General features: G+C 42.7%; 1 protein-coding gene across 2 annotated transcripts in view; it reads left to right on the top strand.

Annotated features, from left to right (window-relative positions):
- Positions 1-16,176, top strand: part of FAT2 (FAT atypical cadherin 2) — a 105,616-nt gene that overhangs the window by 68,880 nt on the left and 20,560 nt on the right. For both annotated transcript variants that reach the window (XM_035105703.3, XM_035105701.3), the window contains exons 10-18: positions 889-4,944; positions 5,751-5,947; positions 7,290-7,443; positions 8,676-8,909; positions 10,800-11,189; positions 12,807-13,021; positions 14,036-14,173; positions 14,873-15,016; positions 15,511-15,708. In XM_035105703.3, the coding sequence (XP_034961594.3) occupies positions 889-4,944; positions 5,751-5,947; positions 7,290-7,443; positions 8,676-8,909; positions 10,800-11,189; positions 12,807-13,021; positions 14,036-14,173; positions 14,873-15,016; positions 15,511-15,708 (5,726 nt within the window). The remainder of the gene's footprint in view (positions 1-888; positions 4,945-5,750; positions 5,948-7,289; positions 7,444-8,675; positions 8,910-10,799; positions 11,190-12,806; positions 13,022-14,035; positions 14,174-14,872; positions 15,017-15,510; positions 15,709-16,176) is intronic.

The raw sequence follows: 16,176 nt of genomic DNA, 5'->3' as shown, positions 1-16,176 counted from the left end.
GTATGGTTTGGAAATTTTTCTTAGCACTCGTTTGCTCAGCTGTGCCAGCCAGCAAAGCACTATAGTTTGTTTATTCATTCATTCATTCATTCTCCTGTTGCCCCCACCACGTGAACATGTCATAAAATGTTCAGCAGGTCAGTATCACTCTGCTCATTCTGGACAGAAGCGGCATCTGAAAAATAAAAATGGGCCACCATTTTAGCCAACGTGTTGAACAAATCTGAGTTGCGATTCTTCTTCTATGAGCATTTTTCTTCTTTGAGTCTGCAGTGCTCCCTATCAGTTTTCACGGCCTTGCATCTCCAAGCCAGCAGCTCCTAAGTGTAGCATGAAAGTCTGTTTAACTTTTTGAATTGATGCACGGCTAATACCGTTTCACATTTCTAAATCTCTTTAAACAAAGTGTAGCCTGCCAGGGAAGGCATTGTTTCCCATTATGCTCTGTTGAGTAGGGCTATTTGTCCCTAAAGCTGCAGTCCTTTTCCAGAAATAAGTGCCACTGAAAAAGCAATGGCTTACTTCCAAATAAAGTAGATCAGAACTAGCTATCAAGCCTTTCATTTTAACTGTTAGAAGGCTGTTTATATACTGTATACACACACACACACACACACACACACACACACACACACACACACACATATATATATATATATATATATATATATATATATATATGGCACTGTCTTAACAGCACAAGTTACAGGGGGAAATAATTAGGGGGCGGGTCCCATCAACAAGTGTTTTTAAGAGCAATTATCTCCCAATAAATGAAATGGGTACATTTTAGGTGGGTGATCAGATGGGTGACGACAACCAATAAACACAACAGCAATTTCAAGGTGGTTTTTCATTCTTCATGTGAGCCTTTCTTTCTTTTTTCAGGGAACAATGGGGACTTCTTTGCTATAGACAAGTTCTCCGGAATTATTACAGTGTCTCAGAAGCTGGATCAGACCAAGCAAGAGAGATTTGTTCTCACTGTAAAGGCAGAAGATCAAGGGTTTCCACAACTGAAGGACTCTGCTACTGTGACCATTTTTATGAAGCCCTCTGATGGCACACCTCCACAGTTTTCAGAGGAGGAGTACGTTATAGAGATCAGTGAATCTGCTGTTATTGGCTCTCCTGTCATCCTTGTTTCAGCCACGAGCCTTTCGTCTGTTACCTATGAAGTAAAAGAAGGAGATAAAGATGGCTTATTTTCCATCAACTATCAATCTGGCCTTATTTCAACACAAAGGACTCTAGATTTTGAGCGGGCTTCATTTTATCAGCTGAAAATCCGTGGTACCAATATGGCAGGAGCATTTATGGATGTTCTGGTGTTTGTTTATGTCATAGATGAGAATGACAATGTGCCTATCTTTTCTAAGCCTTCCTTTGTTGGCCGGATCAATGAGAACGTTCCATTGGGAAGTATGATTATGGATGAAAACAATGAGCCACTTGTGATTCATGCGTCAGATGCTGACCGAGATTCTAATGCCTTGTTGGTGTATGAAATTTTGCAGCCAGAGGCACTGGATTTTTTCAAAATTGATCCAAGCATGGGCACTCTTACTACTTGTGCAGAAATTGATTACGAGCGTGTCCCAGTTCATCACTTCAATGTCCATGTGCGTGACAGTGGGAAACCCAATTTATTTGCTTCCAAACCCACTGAGGTCACCATTTATATCAAGGATGTTAATGATTGTCCTCCTGTGTTTACAAAAAATATTTATGAACTTTCTGTAGGGCTTCCTGTCCATCACGGGATGGAGCTTAATACCGTACATGCAGAAGATGTGGACTCAGAGATAGCCTACAGTATAGTAGAAGGGAATCCTGATCACATTTTTTACATTCATCCAACTACTGGCCTCATCTCTGTGCTGAATGCTACCACCTTAGAACGCTATCATGAACTCACAGTTAGAGCTGGAGATGGTTTATATACAGCTAGTGCAATGGTTAGGATTAATTTTATTGAACCACAAGACAGCAACTTAAAATTTGATCATGATTTATATACAGCAATAGTGAAGGAAAACACCACAGATATCCAAACTCTGGTTGCTCTTGGTGTCATTGGGAATCAACTGAATGAACCCCTCTTCTACTCCATCATGAATGGCACAGAGAAGTTCAGGGTGATCCAGTCTTCAGGAGTGCTACAGACCAAGGGCGTAGAATTTGATCGTGAAACTCAAGACACTTATGATATTGCAGTGGAAGTAAAGGACATTAGAAATCCACCAAGGGTGTCTCAAGCAATGCTCAAAATCTATGTGGACGACATTAATGACAATGCACCCCATTTTGAAAATGTGCCATATTATATAGCTATGCAGGATGGCACTGAGCCAGGTGATGTCATCTTTCAGGTATCTGCAACTGACTGGGATCTGGGGAATAATGGAGTCATTTTTTATTCCTTTGCAGAAGATTACAAGTATTTCCGGATTGACCCATATTTAGGGGACATCTCACTCAAGAAACCCCTTGATTTTCAAACTCTAAATAAATACATACTAAAAGTGATTGCCAGAGATGCCGGTGAGCCTCCCTTGTATGCTGAAGAAGAGGTTCTGATCATGGTGAGGGACAAATCCAACCCTCTCTTCCAAAGCCTCTTCTATACTGTGAAAGTGCCTGAAAACATTCCACTCTACACGTCTGTTCTCCACATCCAGGCTCGGAGCCCTGAAGGCTTGCGTTTAATATACAACATTGTGGAAGAAGGAGCTCTTAAACATTTCAACATTGACTTCAAGACCGGTGTGCTTATGGTCACCAGCCAACTAGACTATGAATCTGACACAAAACATGCCTTTACAGTCAGAGCTACAGACACAGCAATGGGTGCCTTTTCAGAAGCAATGGTAGAAGTAGAGGTTGAGGACATCAATGACAATCCTCCTGAATTCTCTCAGGTGGTTTATACTGCGTCAGTCACCGAAGGCCTGCCAGCTCAGACCCCCGTCGTACAGCTGCTTGCTACTGACAGAGATTCAGGGAGGAACAAAGTGGTTTCATATCAGATCTTGGAAGACCGTTCAGACACATCAAAGTTATTTAATGTTGATGCCAGCACAGGTGAAATAACAACAACTCAGGTTCTAGATTATGAAGCCAACCATGAATTTCGCATTAGAGTGAGAGCCACAGACCATGGAATGCCTCCTCTCAGCACTGAAGCCCTTGTGGTGATCAGTGTGTTAGACATCAATGACAACCCACCCAAGTTCAGTCAGCTTCACTATGAAGCCAATGTGAGCGAAATGGTCCCCTGTGGCCATGTTGTGATAAAAGTCCAGGCTTTTGACCCTGATAGCAGGGACACCCGTAAGTTGGAATATCTGATCCTTTCAGGGAATGAGAAAAGGCATTTCACCATTGACAGCACTTCTGGAATCATTTCCACACTGAATCGTTGCAAAAGGGACCTGGAGTCTTTCTACAACCTCAGAGTCTCTGCATCAGATGGTGTGTTTAAAACCTCAGTGCCAGTATACATCAATACTACAAATGTAAATAAATACAGTCCGTCATTTCAGCAGGATGTATATGAAGCAGTATTGGCTGAAAATGCCAAGGTTGGAACCAAAGTGATTGAATTGCTTGCCACTGACCCAGATGATGGTCCGTATGGCACCATAGATTACACCATCATAAACAAGCTTGGCCAAGAGAAATTTGCAATCGATGACAAGGGACGCATTGAAACGCTGCAGAAGTTGGACAGAGAAAATTCCACAGAGAGAGTTGTTGCTATTAAAATCATGGCCAAGGACGGAGGAGGAAAGGTGGCATTCTGTACTGTCAAAATCATACTCACAGATGAAAATGACAACCCACCACAGTTCAAAGCTTCTGAATACGTCTTGTCTATCCAGTCCAATGTGAGCAGAGGGTCACCAGTCATTCAAGTACTAGCTTATGACGCTGATGAAGGAGTGAATGCTGATGTCACCTACTCTGTTGATTCAGTGGAGGAGATTATTGCAGAGGATGTGATTGAGATTAACACTGCAACTGGTGTTGTTCAAGTCAAAGAGAGTCTCCGCAGGCTAGAAAACAGGACAGTGAACTTCAAAGTCAAAGCTGAAGATGCAGGACCTCCCAATTGGAATTCTGTTGTTCCAGTGAATCTTCAAGTTGTTCCAAAGGAGGTGTCCTTGCCAAGGTTTTCTGAGCCGCTATACACCTTCTCAGCATCTGAAGACCTGCCGGAGGGATCCGAAATAGGATCAGTTAGAGCTGTGGCAGAGGACCCTGTCATCTATAGTTTGGTAAAAGGTACCACTGCCGAAAGCAATAAAGAGGGGATATTTGCTTTGGATAAACGAACAGGCACCTTGACTATTGAGAAGGCAATGGATCATGAGAAGATGAAATGGTACCAGATTGATGTTTTGGCTCACTGCTCACACCAGGATACTGACTTGGTCTCTTTGGTGTCCATCAACATCCATGTAAAAGATGTCAATGACAACAAGCCTGTTTTTGAGGCTGATCCTTACAGGGCCTTTGTAATGGAGAACATGCCACCAGGAACTACCGTGATTCAGGTCACTGCCAATGATCAAGATACTGGAAGTGATGGGCAAGTGAGCTATAGCTTAGGATCAGAACCAAGCAACATCAGAGAGCTCTTCACCATTGACAGTGAAAGTGGTTGGATCATGACTCTTAAAGAGCTAGATTGTGAGGTTCAAGAAACCTACCAGTTTTTTGTTGTGGCGTCAGACCATGGTAGGAAACACCAGCTTTCTTCTCAAGCCCTTGTGGTGGTCACCATAACTGATGAAAATGACAATGCTCCTCAGTTCACCTCTGAAATCTACAAAGGGTCCGTGGTTGAGAATGCTGAGCCTGGGCAAACGATCACCACTCTTAGAACTGTAGACAGTGATATTTCAGAGCAGAACAGACAAGTCACATGTTACATCACTGGTAAGAACCTATCTCTCTTAACGTTTTGATAAAGTAGAATACAACTTGATTTCTGGTAGGTTTGCTTGAACTTGAGAAGCACCTTATCCTATAATTACGGTAGTCTTGCTGAAATCTCTGCAGCTGATAATATCAGATGATATTATTATTATTATTATTATTATTATTATTATTATTATTATTATTATTATTAACTAAGGACCACATAATGCAACATGTTTCAAATCAGGTGGCACTGTGGGGTGCAGGCATGAAAACTACATGCCAGCATTGCCTGGAAGGACAACCCTTTGAAATCGGAGAACTCAAAAGCAATCCCTGGCTCCTTCCTAAGCAACATTATGCTCCCCTTTCTCCTCCTCATGCTGTTCTGGGGGATTTCCTCAGGGAATGGGAGGCGGTGACTGGAAAGCCCCATCGTAGAAGTGGGCTTCTAGTAGTCGAGCTCATTAGCTAAATCTTGCCCATATAGACTTAATACAGTATAGCAGTTTTGGTTCTGCTCAGAGTCAAGTACATAGATGCAGTCAGTGGGGCAGCATGTTCATGGAGCAAACAAATTTTCTTGACGTCCCACACAGAGGAATGAGACTTAAGAGACACAGGATACAATCCTATACTTTGTTGGAGTAAGTCCCATTCAACTTAATGGGGCTTACTTCTGAGTATGCATGCATAGGATGGCAATGCCAGGGTGCTTGTCTCCTTTCTTAACCTCTTCCCCTTAAACTCTTAGGGTTTTTTCTGTTTTTGTGTTTTTTTACCTTGTATTGTCTTCAATTGTGATGCCTTCTCTGCCTTATCAGAAGGAGATGTCTTGGGACAGTTCAGCGTTGCTGAGGTTGATGGAGAATGGAGGGTTTTTTCCAAGAAGCTTCTGAACAGGGAAGAAAGAGAAAAATATCTGCTCAAAGTCATGGTATCTGATGGAAAGTTTCAAGCAGCAACAGAAGTGGAGATTTCAGTCCTTGATGTCAATGATAACAGCCCTGAATGCAAGCAGGTGATTGTGTATGTCTATAAAGCTGTGTCTACACACACGCACACACCACTAGCTGTGCGGCAATTTGGAACCAAAGCTGACCTGGAGAAGCCACTTTGTAACCTGGGACAATCCCTTGAGCAATTACACGCTGGCAATGTTGAGTCATCCCATTCCTCTTGTTTTAGAAGTACTATGACATGTGTTGTGATTCTGTTGCCTCCTACCTGATTGGAGGAGGAGGAGGAGGATATATGAAATAGTTCAAGGTGGAGAAGATGGAGAATAGCAAAACAGAGCAGAATTGCACTCTTTGTACAAACTATGGCCTATTTATATTTTTGATGGTTCTGGATAGCAAAATGGTAGCCGCGCAGTGTAAGAAATCATAAATGCATGGAATTGAACTCTCATAGAAAACTTTCCCCAGAGATAAACTATGTTGAAAGTGATCAGATATGATTTAGGTCAGACATTCCCAAACTCAGCCCTCCAGATGTTTTGGGACTACAATTCCCATCATCCCTAGCTAACAGGACCAGTGGTCAGGGATGATGGGAATTGTAGTCCCAAAACATTTGGAGGGCCAAGTTTGGGGATGCCTGATTTAGGTCCTTTATGAATATTAGATGACGAGGATTCACTGGCCTTATTTAACAAACAGTTGCAGGAGTGGTCTGTGGGGAGGTGTGCCATCATTTACCTGGCCTTTCAGCAGCAGTGCCAGTACTACTTACCAGGAGGAAGAGAGGGAAGGGTGACATTGTGGGAGGGTGGCACTGCATGGGTGCACAAACAGAGCCAATCCAGTGCTCCTTCCACTGCGCCTGCACAGCACATTTCTCCCTGCTGCACTGCCCTCTCGCTCCCAGTAAGTAGCAGTGATACCACAACTGGGAGGCTAGGTACTCCTGAGCAGCTATGCGCCTTGGAATTTTGTAACTGTTTCCCTTTTCTTACTCTGCCTAGGTCGCACAATGTGGTAAGGATGGCAGAGGCTGATCTTTGGCTCTTTGTATTGATATCCTATATCTGTAGCTCATCATTCTTCTTTTAGAAAGCCTGAAGCATCTTTCATTAGGATTCCAGTGGTCTTCTTCTCTCTAGGTCCGCATTTCCTTAGCTTCACCATTTGCTATAGCAAAGTCAACCAGGCCGATACATATGCCTGTGGCTGCATGGCCTTGACTTTAGGCGTCGGGGTTGAACTAGATAGCCCCCCCCCCTCCATCCTGGTTCAGCTAATGCAAGAAATATTCTGAATCCCAGCATCTGTTAATGGAGTGGACCACTTCAGCAAAGGCATTTCACTTGGAATGAAGTCAGTCTTTTCACTTGAAAACATCCTTTCTTTTCATTCCAGACGCCGTATGAAGAGAGAGTTTCAGAAGATGCACCTCAAGGGTTTTCTATTTTGAAAGTGTCAGCCACAGATGTTGATGTCGGTAGCAATGGCCAAATTACCTACAGTCTCCATGGATCTGGTGCTGATGAGTTCAGATTAGACCCCCATACAGGTAAGATGGGCATCTTCCTCAACCCTCCGGGGTATCCTTGACTCTCATTCCCACTCTTTGCACATACATTAGAGATCAGAATATTGTCCCTGTGTGCTAGCCTTCCCCAACATGGTTCCCTTCTGATGTTTTGGACTCCAACTCCCATCAGCCCCAGTCAGCATGTGTTGTGGAGCAGCATTTTGAATGCAGGAATATCCACCACAGGTGGGTATAGCCTGTCAAGAAAATACAATTGGTATTCATTCACAATTTTGTTGGGAGGCTTTTAAGGCCACAAACCATGCCTAATTAATTACCTTTTAATGTTGTCTTTATACCGCAATGAATTTAAGTTACATAAGGGCAGTTGATGTTATATAACTAATTGTGTTAATCTTGTTAGTGAGCAGACAGTGCGATAAACAATGTACATAGCTGCCAAGTTATCCCTTTTTTAAAGGGATTTTCCATTATGCTGAATAGGCTTCCTCGCGAGAAAAGGGAAAACTTGGCAGCTATGACAATGTAGTATTTGTTGAAAACCTAATTGCAACAGAATAGAAACAGCGCTGATTGTGAAGAATACACGTCAGAATGGAAATGTTGCCTTCTGACATCCCTGGCCTGGATTTATATTATTTTCAGAATATTCTCACATGGTATGAGCTCTTGAAGAAGGTGTTTTCTCAATAGTATAATATCTAGTAAGGCCCAGGTGGCGCTGTGGTTAAACCACAGAGCCCAGGGCTTGCTGATCAGAAGGTTGGCGGTTCGAATCCCTGTGATGGGGTGAGCTCCCGTTGCTTGGTCCCAGCTCCTGCCAACCTAGCAGTTCAAAAGCACGTCAAAATGCAAGTAGATAAATAGGAACCGCTACAGCAGGAAGGTAAACGGTGTTTCCATGTGCTGCTCTGGTTTGCCAGAAGCAGCTTTGTCATGCTGGCCACATGACCTGGAAGCTATACGCCGGCTCCCTCGGCCAATAATGTGAGATGAGCGCGCAACCCTTTACCTTTTACTATTTCTAAAGTGACTGGTACATGCTGTCTGTAATTTTCTGCACCAGTCCAAGAGAGAATAGCAGAGCAGAGAAGGCTATCAGCTATTAAATATGAGTTCCGAAGCCTGGAGCCATTAAAAAATAATAATGTTTAGGTAAGCATGCATGTTGTATCTATTTAAAAGCCCAGGATCTCATGGAACCTACACCATATTTATGTCTTTTTTCATTCTGATCATTCCCACACTAGGGGAGCTGACCACTTCTTCATTACTTGACCGGGAGCTGAAGCCCAAGTACCAGCTTGTTGCCAAGGCAACAGATGGAGGAGGACGTTTTTGCCAGGTGGGCATAACTGTGGACCTAGAGGATACAAACGACAATGCTCCCAGGTTCTTTCCCAGTCACTGTGCAGTAGCTGTCTTTGATAACACCACAGTAAAGACTCCCGTGGCAGTTGTCTCTGCAAGGGACCCTGACGAAGGTGAGTCAAAATGTGGTGTTTATTGCAAGTTTATAGTACAATCCAGATCAATGTTTTTGGCAAATGAAGAAAATATATCATTCATGAGTGACTTAATTTTAAGTATCTTTGAGTGTTTTCTGTAACCTTGTTAAGATATTTATGTATGTGTTTATTTATTTATTTTGTTAATGAACCACTTCCCATGAAGCATCCCAAAGCAATTTAATGATTAAAAAAAAGAGAGGGAGAGAGTTCAGGATATTTAGGAAGACACCTCATAGCCAAGCACCTATTTGACGGCCCATTGACAGATGTGTGCAAATATGATGTAAAAATCAAATGCTACTGAAATTTGAGTTTCAAGTTTAGCTATGCCTAGATAGATTAATGGGCAATTCTTTCTACAGTGGAAAATCTTTGGGTGTGTTTGTGTCATTTTTAGAATGAATCTTTTCACATTATAATGAAGAGCAAAAATTGGTATGCTAATACAAAATGTATGATCCAAACTGTATCATGCATGACAGTAATATATAAAAGTGTATCGTATGTGATTGTAATATACTAAACAATTCCCAGATCTAGAGTAGCTGTGTTGTATCATAGGTAAATGATGTGAAATAGCCTATGTATCTAGTTACCACAGACCATTGGCTGTTGGAGACAGCTCTCTTTCATCAATCTGGTAGGCTTGTCATACGTCAGGAAAATTCCTGACATGTCCTGGTTTTCAGGACATCAGCAAAATGTTAGGGAAAACCCGGTGGGTTTCTAATAAAAGTTCAACATATTACTTTTAGAAATATGGCAACCCTATCAATTTGGTAACTTTATAATGCCAATGTTATTGTTTCACAGATTCTGTATACAGGTAGATAGCCGTGTTGGTCTGAGTCGAAGCAAAATAAAAAAAAATTCCTTCAGTAGCACCTTAAAGACCAACTAAGTTTTTATTTTGGTATGAGCTTTTGTGTGCGTGCACACTTCGTCAGATACACTAGAATACAGATACACTGTTTCTAGTGTATCTGAAGAAGTGTGCATGCACACGAAAGCTCATACCAAAATAAAAACTTAGTTGGTCTTTAAGGTGCTACTGAAGGAATTTTTTTATTTAGATTCTGTATAGTCACTCATTTCTATATAGCCTAACATAATTAATCCTAGTCATAACGAGAGCAACTGAAAATGAACAGAAACTAGACACCTGAAGCCTTCAGCCTCTCGGATTATAATATATTTCAAGCACGTCTTCTTGAAGTTAATTACTATTTTCCAAAATTTTCTGACTTTTAAATATTCCTACCAGAGACGAAGAAGCTCTCCCTATTCACCCCACTGCAAAACCAGTTATCTGCTGTTTCCAATCAGCTCATAATACTGCGGCATGGTTTTATACTATTTTTATTTAAAATCTAAACAGATGGAAACAGAAACACCCATACTGCCTATAGAGTAGTTTGCTGCAGATCATTTTTCTCATTTATTATGGAGGATTTAACCCCCCAGGTGATCCAAAGTTATTAAAAAATGATATCATCTGGAAGGATTCCACTTCTTTTTGATCATAATTGTTTCTCCCAAAGAAACATGAATCTTCAAATCTGATTTGCCCCGTTTTGTGCCATGACAATACGCCTAACCTGCAAGCACTTGCAAAATTAAACACAGTAACCTTCCACTCTTCATCAAATAGCAACAAAACGCAATCTATAGCATCCACGTAAACCTATAATTTATGTTATTTTCAGCAAGCACCTACTTCAGGTTAAAGCCTGGATCTCTGATTATTAAGGCAAGAAATAAGATGCTAGAGATGCTTGTTTCCCGTGTATTAAATAATGATGAAAATGAAATGGTCTTTCCTGTAATGTTTCTGTCTCTTGTGGGTCCACCCTCCCCCCCCAGGTCTTAATGCAGAAGTTGTCTATGCTCTCCCTGAGTCAGCTAATGGCCACTTTTCGATAGAGGAGGCAACTGGTGTGATCCGGCTGGAGAAGCCTCTGAAAGGATCGCAGGTGACTGCGCTGGAGCTCACCGTGTGTGCCACAGACAGGGGTTTTCCACGCTCCCTCTCCTCCTTTGCTACTGTCACCGTCTCAGTAGTGGATCTGAAGGAATACCTGCCAGTGTTCCTGGATACAGAATACGTGGTTGTGGTACAGGAAGACGTGGCTGTTGGCACAGAGGTTCTGAATCTGTCCTCATTAACGAGGGATAGCGCTCGGGGCACTGAGATCAAGTATGAAATTATGAGTGGAAATGATCATGGGAAATTCAGGCTCCATTCCAGCACAGGTAAGTGGGCTATTTACTCAGCAGGCAAGATAAGCCAACGATACTTTTGTTCTTCTGTAAATTGGCTTCTCCTGTTTATCCCAGGTGCTTCTCTTGCACTCTGCAGTTAATTCCCCCGGTCCCTTTTCATACAGATCCGACGACAGATCTATCAACAACGCAGAGCGATGGTTTTCTGGGGCGGGGGGAAAGGAAAAAGTAGCGGTTGTTTTGTTCTCACTCAAAAATACAGCAGTAAATTTTGGTCACTTCTGAATGGAAATGTTGCTTTATCTGAAATAGTTATATTTGCTTGTGAGGTAGCCACCCATCCATTTAGTTTAATAATAGTAATTTATTATTTATACCCTGCCCATCTGGCTGGACTTCCCCAGCCACTTTGGGCAGCTTCCAACAAAATATTAAAATACAGTAATCCATCAAACATTAAAAGCTTCACTAAACAGGGCTGCCTTCAGGTGTCTTCTAAAAGTCTGGTAGTTGTTGTTCTCTTTGACATCTGGTGGGAGGGCGTTCCACAGGGTGGGTGCCACTAGCGAGAAGGCCCTCTGCCTGGTTCCCTGTAACTTGGCTCCTCGCAGTAAGGGAACCGCCAGAAGGCCCTTGGCACTGGACCTCAGTGTCCAGGTAGAACGATGGGGGTGGAGATGCTCCTTCAGGTATACTGGACCGAGGCCATTTAGGGCTTTAAAGGTCAGCACCAACACTTTGAATTGTGCTCGGAAACCTACTGGGAGCCAATGTAGGTCTTTCAAGACTGGTGCTATGTGGTCTTGGCAGCTGCTCCCAGTCACCAGTCTAGCTGCCGCATTCTAGATTGGTTGTAGTTTCCGGGTCACCTTCAAAGGTAGCCCCACATAGAGTGCATTGCAGTAGTCCAAGTGAGAGATAAGCAGAGCATGCACCACTCTGGCGAGACAGTCCACAGGCAGGTAGGGTCTCAGCCTGCGTACCAGATGGAGCTGGTAAACAGCTGCCCTGAACACAGACTTGATCTGCGCCTCCATGGACAGCTGTGAGTCCAAAATGACTCCCAGGCTGCACACCTGGTCCTTCAGGGGCACAGTTACCTCATTCAGGACCAGGGAGTCCTCCACACCTGCCCGCCTCCTGTCCCCCACGAACAGTACTTCTGTCTTGTCAGGATTCAACCTCAATCTGTTAGCCGCCATCCATCCTCCAACCGCCTCCAGGCACTCACACAGGACCTTCACTGCCTTCACTGGTTCTGATTTGAAAGAGAGGTAGAGCTGGGTATCATCCGCATATTGATGAACACCCAGCCCAAACCCCCTGATGATCTGTCCCAGCAGCTGCATGTAGATTTTGAAAAGCATGGGGGAGAGGACAGAATCCTGAGGCACCCCACAAGTGAGAGCCCAGGGGTCTGAACACTCATCCCCCACCACTACTTTCTGAACATGGCCCAGGAAGGAGGAGCGGAACCACTGTATAACAGTGCCCAGCTCCCAGCCCCTCTAGACAGTCCAGAAGGATGTTATGGTCGATGGTGTCAAAAGCTGCTGAGAGATGCAGCAGAACTAGGAAACTAGTTTGTATAGCTAGTATGTTGGTTGTCCTATGTTCAAAACATTTATTGTCCCTATCTATACACAGGCATCTTATATGTTAATGGAAGCCTGGATTTTGAAGTTAGCCATGAATATTACTTGTCTATCGAGGGGATAAGAAAAGGCTCTGCTTCTCTCAGTGACATCACCATGGTTGTGATCAATGTCACGGACATAAATGACCACGTGCCAATGTTCAGCCAAGACCCGTACATTGCCGACATCCGAGAAGATGCAGCTGTTGGTGAAATGGTGCTCACGGTAAGAAACAGCGTGGGACTTCCCTACTGCATTTTGGCCACAGCCACTGCCACTATAGTTTTGCATCCTGATGGCCTCTGTGGAGGAAAACGCACTGGGCAGTGTGCAGGATTATCACTAGAAGATGAGCCTTTTCCTGGTGTAATAACAGATGCAGTAAATGGGAGAAGTGGGAAAAGGCAGTGTGAAAAGAAGCTGTTAGGCATATGAGCTGATAGCCATCTCCATTCATCATCGTCAGACCAGGCACAATATTGGTACAAAAAGAAAGCATTTAAAAGCAGCCATCACTGGCCTGGTTTGCACCTAACATCTTTAACAAACCATGAGTGGTTCCCCAGACTATCAAACAAGCCATAGCTTGCTTCTCCAAAGTTGGGGTTGTTTTCCAGCTGCTCTTGCCTTGTGACTTTGCAGCTTGTCAAGCCTCTGGGTGGCCAAAGAAAACATGGTTAAGGAAGAATGTTGGGTTCATGCATAGTGCCAAGCCATAGTTAAAATGAACTAAGGTTCATAGACCAACACCAAACCATGGTTTCAGATTGAGGTTTTTCTGGCATTAAACAAACCATAGTTAAGCCAGTGAGCAGGGTTCACACATTAAACCATAGCCAGGGCATAGCTTAGGGTTGTGTGAGAATCAGTCCACTGAGTTTGTATTAGTGAACAGCCCAATCTTTGACACCTTTTAAATAGGCTGGTATGGGCTGTGGCATTATACAGAGGAAATAGCAACACCTCCAAACAGGACTGTCATTTCCTAGGGCTACACACACACAATCTGCCCCATGGCTTTGATCCATGCCCCCTCCCCAAAACCAGGCCACCCACCCCACCCATTCTGCTTATTTTAGTGAAACCTTCACAAGTTGTCCAAGAGATAGTGCTTATTTCCTGCAAAAGGTTGCTGGTGGTAATAACTCATCTCTCTCTCTCTCTTCTCTCTCTCTCTCTCTCTCTCTCTCTCTCTCTCTCTCTCTCTCTCTCTCTCTCTCTCTCTCTCTCTCTCTCCAGGTTCTAGCAGATGACAAGGATGGGGTGATGAACAGCCAGATCACATACTCAATTGTGGTAGGGAATCCATTGGGCCACTTCATCATTGATCCCAAAGGTGGACAAATCCATATTGCCAAGCACCTGGACAGAGAAGAAGTGAGTGACAGATTCAGTGGGAGTGAAGCTAAGATGTGTTAGGGTTTAATACTGAATAATTAAACTACTGGCAACACATCCAGAGGAACTTTTTCCAAAATGGAAGTAATGGTGCCCATCTGCCTAACATGTTCATAATACTAATAAAATGTGATAGTCAATAAGAAAGGGTAGTTTAACATTCACTGGGCATAGAAATCAATATGAAGGCTACTTTGAATGTGCAGTAAGAGCTGCAGTTTAAATGGGAAGGCAGGAGCATTCAGTGGTTAGAATACCCATATTTGTGGTTTCTTGATTTGGTGTATAAGCCTAATCTCATCTACATCCTCCACCCTTGCTTCACCATCTGTGAGTTGTGATCTCTGTTTATAAAATAAGGGTAATGTAGTTATCTTAATTTATTTATTTTTTTAAATTTTATTTACAGACTTTTACAATATACAAAATAAAAATAAATCACAATCATTCCTGATTCCCCTTCCCCTCTTTCTGCAGTTCCTTGTTTATATTTTAATTTACTGCATATCCAAATTTACTACTGATTGACTGACATGCACTTAGAACTGATCAACCCTGAAAGTCTTAGTAAAGTAGAAGGCACTTATAATATTAGGCCATAAATGATACTTTACTTAATCATTATTTAATGTGTATTGGAATAACCAAGCTCCTTGGTACATGCGTTGTATTTTCTAGATATCCAGCTATTCTCTCAAAGTCCGAGCCACTGACAATGGACAGGTTTCTTTTTTCAATGACACCACTGTACTCATTCGGGTGTCTGATGTCAATGATAACCCACCCAGGTTCTTTCAGCTGAATTACAGTGTGACTGTTCAGGTAAAGTATCAATTCCAAAGCATCAGCCTTACCCGATTAGTCTTTTTCAAAGATAATCCTAAGAGTGGCCATGTTCATCACAGGGTTTCCTATAGGCTAAGAGGCAGCTCAAGATTTACAGTAATAATAATAAATAAATAAACCAATCCGGTGAAATTCCAGGAATATTTCATTCTTTCACAGTTTTCTACATAGCCCTTGAGTTAACTGGATTTGAAGATATTAACTGTGTTGCAATATCCACATTTGGTCAGAAGATTCTTTACAGCATAATTGCCAAAATATCTATTTAACATTTAAAGAGGTATACAAAGTGGGGCATTTTATTATGCTCACGTGCTCTGCACATGCATAACCCCCTAGCACTTTTTGTTTCTGTTTTTGTGGTGGCTTTTGACCAAAGCAAATGAACCTTGAACCTGTAAGCCAACTTGGCCATTCTGCAACTAACTAGACAACTGGTCTTTCTCCAACTTTTCCCCTTAACATTTCAGGAGAACTCTCCAGTTGGCAGTAGTGTCCTGGAGCTCATCATGAGTGACAGAGACTCCCCAGAGAATGGTCCTCCATATTCTTTCCAGATCACTGAAGGCAATGATGGCAAGGCATTCCAGATCAATCAGGATGGAGTGTTGCTGACATCATCCATTCTGAACAGAATAACCAAAGAACAATACCTTCTGCAAGTCCAGGTAGATCCATCTTAGGCTCAAGTCACACATTCCGTGGGAGGATTCTGAGTGGCTCTCCCAGAATTTTTTTTATAAATGAAATGGAGCTGGAGAGCTGCCAGTTTCTTTAGAGCAGCAATGCTGGCTAAGGGGCTGTTTCTCACAACAAAAGTGCACCTATTAGGTAGCCTGCTGTTTGTTCTGTTGAGAGAAAGATACAAGTACCTTACAGAGCAAACAGCAGCTTGGAAGTGTGTATTTTGATTGCAAAATCACACTAATGGTTGGGTTAAATAGCCGCTTCCCCAGTGCCACTGCTCCAACAGCATTGGTAACCCACGCAGAAAGACCCTTTGGTAACCCACACCTTTAAACAAACATTCCCCACAAAATACTTAGCCCTGAATAAATTACAGGCACTCAGCTTTGCAAGTAAGTGAATATTTTGCCCACAGAATTTCAGAAGTTACAACATATATGTCTCCATCT

Source organism: Zootoca vivipara, chromosome 2 (genome assembly GCF_965207765.1).
Source record: "Zootoca vivipara chromosome 2, rZooViv2.hap1.1, whole genome shotgun sequence".
Taxonomy (NCBI): Eukaryota; Metazoa; Chordata; class Lepidosauria; order Squamata; family Lacertidae; genus Zootoca; species Zootoca vivipara.
Note: the sequence above shows the minus strand (reverse complement) of the source record. Positions and strands in the feature narration are given on the sequence as shown.